At 36.3% G+C, this 7158-nt stretch overlaps 1 protein-coding gene across 1 annotated transcript; it reads right to left on the reverse strand.

Annotated features, from left to right (window-relative positions):
* Nucleotides 1-2452: 2452 nt before the first annotated feature.
* Nucleotides 2453-3418, reverse strand: LOC110565706 (vomeronasal type-1 receptor 4-like). Its single transcript, XM_021663450.1, has one exon. The coding sequence runs from the start codon at nucleotides 3395-3397 to the stop codon at nucleotides 2453-2455; it is 945 nt and encodes a 314-aa protein (XP_021519125.1). The 5' UTR covers nucleotides 3398-3418.
* Between the last annotated feature and the right edge of the window lie 3740 nt (nucleotides 3419-7158).

The following is a 7158-nucleotide window of genomic DNA, read 5'->3' on the forward strand; positions in this document are numbered from 1 at the left end:
TCAGCCAATCCTGATGAGACCTGATAGGCTAGGATCAGAGGGAAGGGGAGGAGGACCTCCCCTATCAGTGGACTTAAGGAGGGGCATGGGAGATGAGGAAGGGAGGATGGGGTTGAGAGGGGAGAAGGGAGGGGCTACAGCTGGGATACAAAGTGAATAAACTATAATTAATAAAAATAAATAATTAAAAAAATATATTGGTCCTGTGATTAACCATGATTTTGAGGTCCTGTGGCATTCATGTGACTGAGAAGCAAGAACTGATAGAATAAGGAAAGAGGAAACTCTTTTTTGAGGGAGAGAGATGCCAACATGAGGCATGCATAACTGATGCTAGATAGATCATGACAGCATCTTTTAAATATTTTCAGCTGTATATTTTTCTTTAAATGAGAAGACTAAATCTCTACTGACAGATATGCTGTTCTTACTCTAAACATGTTTCTGATGTAAATAACCTTTTTTTCTAATTTTACCATAATTATAAGAACATCATTTCCCCTTCACTTTCTTCCTTCCAACCCCTTCTTAAATTCATATCATTTTCTTTACTATTACATATATAAGTATAAATAGATAAATAAAACATATACTGTCCATTTGATGTTGTTTTGAGGTTGTTTCAGAGATAATAAGTTAGTATTGTAAAACTGATAAAGGGCTGGTCCCTGGGAAAGATGATTTCTTTTCTTAAGATATTATAAAATAAACAAGGAAAACAAGCTGTGCTTTATAACAATAATGTATTTGTGACCAAACAAAACCTATTATAGAAATGATCAGGTTAAAGAACAAGAGCATCTACTAAGCTGAGGATTACAGAACCATACTTGGAAACTTTGTGTAAATTCTGTAGCTAAGCCAAGAAATACCTATGAATAGAAGGATTAAAAACAGAAATTGTTCATACAACTACCACAAAACATGTTGAAAAACGTACATGTCAGTGTCCATCCATGTTACTTCATACTGAAAACAAAACACTTATTTAAACTTTTTTTATATCCTGAAACAAATGAATTAGTTTGGGTGAATATTTCCTGAAGAAAAGTAACAATGCTGATCCTTTTGCCCAGCAACAGTGAAGCCTCAGAACACATACAATCATTCTGGTTCTGTAATTTGTTCTAAAGAACCTACATGAAAATACAGGCAGTGAGATGGGGCTGGAACATAGGATGTTTCTTCCACCTCAACATCATGACACAGGACCAGTCTTCTAACACATAGTGCCCAAGGGACACGGAGACAACATTTAAAAAAAAAAGTTGTGGATCAACAGTTTAAAGAACTTTTAAGTTTTAATTTTGTTAGATTTAAATTATGTGCACTTGTGTCAGGTTTGTGCATGTGGGTTAGTGCATGTGGAATCCAGAAGATGAAATATGATCCTTTGGGTCTGGAGTTACAGGTAGCAGTGAGCTGAAGGATGTAAGTTCTTACACCTTAACTCTAGACACTATGAAATCAGTGCACATTCTTAACTCCTGAGACATCTTCTTCACACTGAAAAAGCAAAGCCCATGTTTATTATTTAGTATTTTCACAGTTAAATTCTATCAGTAATGTGTAGAAACATAAAAACAAATAATTATAGCATAAAATTCTAAAAGTTAAATATAGAGTACACACTCAGAAATATTTTATTTCTGTGAAGGAGAGATGGGCTAAGGGGATCCTTGCAGTGAGTTCACACTGTACTTCTGTTTAGGATGGTGTCAGGACAGGCATCAGGAAGAGGTTTGAGTGTGATCACATTCATTTTCATTTCTGAAATGCATGCAGAGCTGTCCTGAATGTAGCAATATTCTTGAACTTGCAAATTTGGTAACTTGAAAATTGAAGTGTTAAAGGTAAGAGTATGCATTTAAACAGTCAGAGTGACAAGGAAAACAATATACAATATTACAAATGGACTATAGGGACAGAAATGTTGGGCATATTTTTACCTTCCATTTTAAAACAATGAAGTACAAAATAGTCTGAAAAATAGCCAGTAAATGCACAAGATATAAAATAGGAATCAATTAAAATATTTTGTCATCTATTTCAATGTCAATCAAAAATCCAGAAAGCATATCACAAATAGAATATTGTGAAAGTTTTAACACATACCTTAACCTAAAACCTAAAGTTTCTACTATTTCTTCATGACTTTTAAACTTTATGTATATTACATGAATTACATATATTATATTATATATGCCTTAATTCACAAGGAACATAACAGCAGCCTATGCAGTACCTTATACTTGTGCAAAAAACACACACAATTATATATGTGCATAAATATTTGTGTATGCAAACACACCTGTATGCACAGTGATCTACAGGTTTATCTGCAAAATTATCTGCAAAAAAAGTGTCCACATTCACATGGCATGATGCTATAATTATGTTCACAATTCTTCCAGAAAGACTCAATAACAAAGTAAGAATTGTAAATAGGCTTTCAATTAAGCTCATCATCAGGGCCTCTGGGGAAAACTCTATTCCTTGCTGAGAGTAAGCAAAGGCTGGACACCCGAGAGTCACGACTCATGAGCAGAAAGGGACAAACAACAGGGAAAAACAGAGAGGCCATTGCAGTCACATTCACCAAAGACCAACTGGGCTTGTACAATAAAGCCCCAAAGAGCTGACAGAGGGATGAAAATGTGTAAAAAGAAACAAAGGTACTAACCAGAAGAAGGATGGTTTTGGTTGCTCTGGACTCAGAAGACTTTGAGGATACCTTGTTTCTGGGCATCTGTTGCATCTTCTGTTTATGCCTATATAGGATGAGAACCATATAGCTGCTGGCCCAGACCATGAGCCCTAGAAAAATAATATCTGGAATTGACAGCAACGCTGCATACAACATGTCTCTGGTTTTGTCACGACAGTCCCAATAGCAGTATAGAAAAGATTTTAGGTTTGTTGTGCTTTCATTTCTGTATTTTGCCCTCATGTGAATAAAATTTACACTGCTTATAAGAAAGTGAAGGATCCAGCTCAGGTACACAGAATAGCAAATGCACTTGTGTGTTTTCAATTTAAGGTCTGAATACCTGGAGTTCCTGAGCCCAATGCTGGTGGCCTGGAAGACACTGAGGAAGGAGGTGCTGCCAATGCCCACACCCCTGCCCACTCTGTGAAAGGAGAAAACCAGTTTGCATCCAATATCATTGAGAAAGTCTTTTGAACCAAAAGCTGAAATTGTCTGGGGCACTCCTTTACATAGTAGAGTTAAGATGTTGGCTACAGTCAAGTGTATTAGAATCACGTCTGTGGACCTTAACCTGAACCCTAAGAGATAAAAAAACAAATAGTGGTAGAGAAAAGAGAAATTTCCCAGAACTCCAATCACAGTCTGAGACAAGAAGATAAATCCTACAGCTAGCTCACTGATTGCCATGCTTTCTGATCCTGATCTTAGGCTGAGGGTCCTAAATGGGAAGATGAGGCTGAGGCTGCCCACACTCGAAAGAGTATGTAAAAACAGGACACAAAATTCTCCATCCAGAATAAGTCCACAAGAAATATTCAACCTATAGGACAGCCACCAACAAGGCACAAATTACTCAAATGAAGGTAATTGAATGAGGCACAAAGTTCTCACATATTTCAGGACTCACACTCTTGGAGAATATGGAAAAAGAAAGCAATGCTTCTGTGACAAGCACAGAATGCCTACTATTGTAAACCTAGCAATGACTAATAACACCAATTGATAAATAACCTGTGATACATTCAATTTGGGGAAATAGACATTAATCCATGCAAAACTGCATAAGATGACAACAATTATTAATAATTTAAGAAATACAATGGACTCTATATTGAATGCTGAATGAAGTAAATTTGTGAGTAATGATATAAGAGTTGAAGTTAGTAAATTATAGGCTATATATGCAACACATCAGTGTGAGAAGTGATACAGTTGGAATTGTTATTACTATGTTAACAGACAATAATATTTAGAATATTTTACATATCATGATAAATTTGGGAAAAAAGACATGATAACCCATAGAGGCCCTTTATGAGCACAGACTTTCAAATTTTAAATTATGCCAGCATAACAATACTTCAAATTATCAAATATTTTAACACATGCAAAAATAAGATTTAATACTAATAGGTGAGGGGCAATAAAATTCATGACAGTTTTCATTTCAGTATCCATTGCCACTTCCATGGAAGAAAGATACATTTTATTCAGCATGGGTATTTTTAAATTGGTATGAATACTGTTTCTATTAATTTTACTCCCACTCTCAGGTAGAGAAAAACTTTTGTTCTAAAGAGACCTTCACTTCCATGAAATTCCAGGTGTGAAGGAAGAATCTCACTCCCTTATTACAAGCATGAAGTAATAATCGGTGTACTCCTAGAAGTGCTGAGCCTTTACTATGGTAACAAGAAGGGATCACGGGTCACTACTCTTTTCAGCTTAAGGTCATGAACATTTACTCTCTATTGTTTTTTTTTCTTATAGAAATTACTTTAAAATATTTCACAGAAAAATCAGTACATATCCAATGGCACAGTGATATACTGAGTGAGACAAACAGACTGTGAATGCATCCTCCGTACACAGCTAATTACCATGCCCCTTATAATCACAGTTACCATTGTACACAGATCACAGACAAAACTAAACACACAAACATACATCCCACCAAGCTATGCAGCGTCACAGAGATCACTCTTTATCAGGTACCCTAATGAACTCTTCTTGTAAAGAAAAAATGTTTCTTTTTTCAGAGTGACAATTTATTATCCCCTTAGAACAAAGCTTGTTTTATAGTAGGAATTGGCACAGGAGGCACTAACAGCTAGGAACAAGCTAACTTAGCATTGGGATGCAGTGCTGCCAGGACTCCCGAGTAGATTTCTTCCTGACCCCATTCCTGAGGAGTCTCTGTTTCCTTTGTGGCTTTGCTTTTCTTCCAAGTTCTGGCCAATGTTATACCATGTCCTACAATATCTTACCAAGACTCACACAGTTTACCTTTTCTTCTCTGCCCTCAGGTTGCAATATGTTACACTATCTGCACCCTTCTTCTTCCTAGAATGCTGATTTCAGTGCCTAAGCCACAAAGATTAGGAGGTCAGCTGGAGGGAGGCACCCATGCCTGAGATATGGGTATGTGTTTCTGTGACCTCATCTTCCCTCAGAGCCGCAATTATTATTTCACTTGCAGTAGCAATGGACATGCAAACTTGAACACACAGTAACTTAGCTCTGAGCTTTTCTCCCTGGTGACCATTAGCCTTCGCTAATGAATTACAAGAATTACAAGTTCTTATTGTCATCTCTTGAGGGAATATTGCAGAGTTCAGAAAGGTTGTTTGTGATCTACTACATTTCCTGGAGGTCACAAGATGTCATCTTTAGAGGCAAGGAAATAATATGACCCGACAGAGTTCTAATGTTGAGCTTTATATGTGCATTGTATTTTTTGATTCCCTGAAGTGTTCTGTACAGAAATCTCATTTTCAGTTCCTCATTTCACTGGGTGTTAATTAATTAATGGGCACCATGAATATATATAAAAGAAAAAATTTCAATGATGAAAATATATTGAGAATATTTGAGAATATTATTGATATTCTCAAAGAGTATAATAAAATGAGCTAGATGCTACAAATTTACTATAGTATTTTTGTATGCAATGTCAGAAATCTAAGTTGATTTATTTTTTATTTGTTTTCACAACTGGAAATAGTTTACCAATTATATTAACAAGGAAAATATCCTGTATCATTCTATTAATAACCAAATTGAAACAAGTATTATTTTAAACGGAGTTTCCCTGCATTGGTGAACAATTCTGCTCCCAGAATACAAGGGTTATTAAATGAAAATATCATTGCTAGGCATGGGTTACCTCCTTTTGAGTTATTGATCAACAAGCATAAGCAGGTACCTAAACAGCACAGCCTATTGCCATTGCTTTTGCTTATCTATAATAAAAGGTAAGAGTCTATTCCTGGGAGGAAAAAAACCAAACACGCTTTTAGGATAAAGTAAACATTACAATTTGTTGAAGATGCTCTTTTTTCCACTGTATGGTTTTGGATCCTTGGTCAAAAATCAAGTTTCCATAGGTATATGGGTTTATTTCTGGGTCTTCAATTTGATTCCACTGATTAAACAGTGTATTTTCTATGCCAGTAACAAGCAGGTTTTATTACTATTGCTCTGAAGTATAGCTTGCAGTCAAGGAAATAAGATTGCTTTAGCTATTCTGGGTTTTTTATTTTTCCATATGAAGTTGAGAATTGTTCTTTCAAGGTTTGTAAATAATTGTGTTAATATTTTGATGGGAATTGTATTGAATCTTCAGATTGCTTTTGGTAAGATGGACATTTTTACTCTGCTAACCCTACTGATCCATGAGCATGGGCCATCTTTTTATCGTCTGATATCTTCAATTTCTTCAGCATCTTGAAGTTCTTGTCATACAGGTCTTCAACTTCCTTAGTTATTGTTGCACCAAGATAGTTTATATTATTTGTGGCTATTGTGAAGGGTCTAGTTTATCTAATTTCTTTCTCAGCCTCTTTGTCGTTTATATACAGGAGGGCTACTGTTTTCTTTTTAATTAATTTCATATCCAGCCACGTTGCTGAAGGTGTTTATCAGCTGTAGGAGTTCTCTGGTGGAATTTTTAAGGTCACTTATGTGTACTATCATATCATCTGAGAATAGCAATACTTTGATCTTTCCAATTTGTATCTCCTTGATCTCCAAAGACAGGAGCTCTACAAGAAGATCAACAAAGCCAACTAACGTAGGCCCCCTACACACAGATGTACCTGATGGGCTACTCAGGATTCATGTGGGCTCCCTAGTAAGTGGAGTAGGGGCTATCTCTGACATGCGAGGTGTTGCCTAACTTTTGATCACTCCACCCTGGTGGGGCATCCTTAACAGGCCACAGGAAAGAGGATTTGTTCAGTCCTGATTAATCTTGATGAGCTGGGGTAGGCGGGTAGGGGGTGTTCCCCCTTTCTGAGGTAGACACTATCAGTACCCAAATATTTTTCTGTGGGTAGTGTTTTTATCACACCACTTGTCAGCCAGGTACATGAAAACATATACTGACGGCATGGTAAGGAGCTAGCAGAAAGCACTGAATTACTTGGTAACTTTAGCCTTAAGCTTGA

Source organism: Meriones unguiculatus, chromosome 14 (genome assembly GCF_030254825.1).
Source record: "Meriones unguiculatus strain TT.TT164.6M chromosome 14, Bangor_MerUng_6.1, whole genome shotgun sequence".
Lineage (NCBI taxonomy): Eukaryota > Metazoa > Chordata > Mammalia > Rodentia > Muridae > Meriones > Meriones unguiculatus.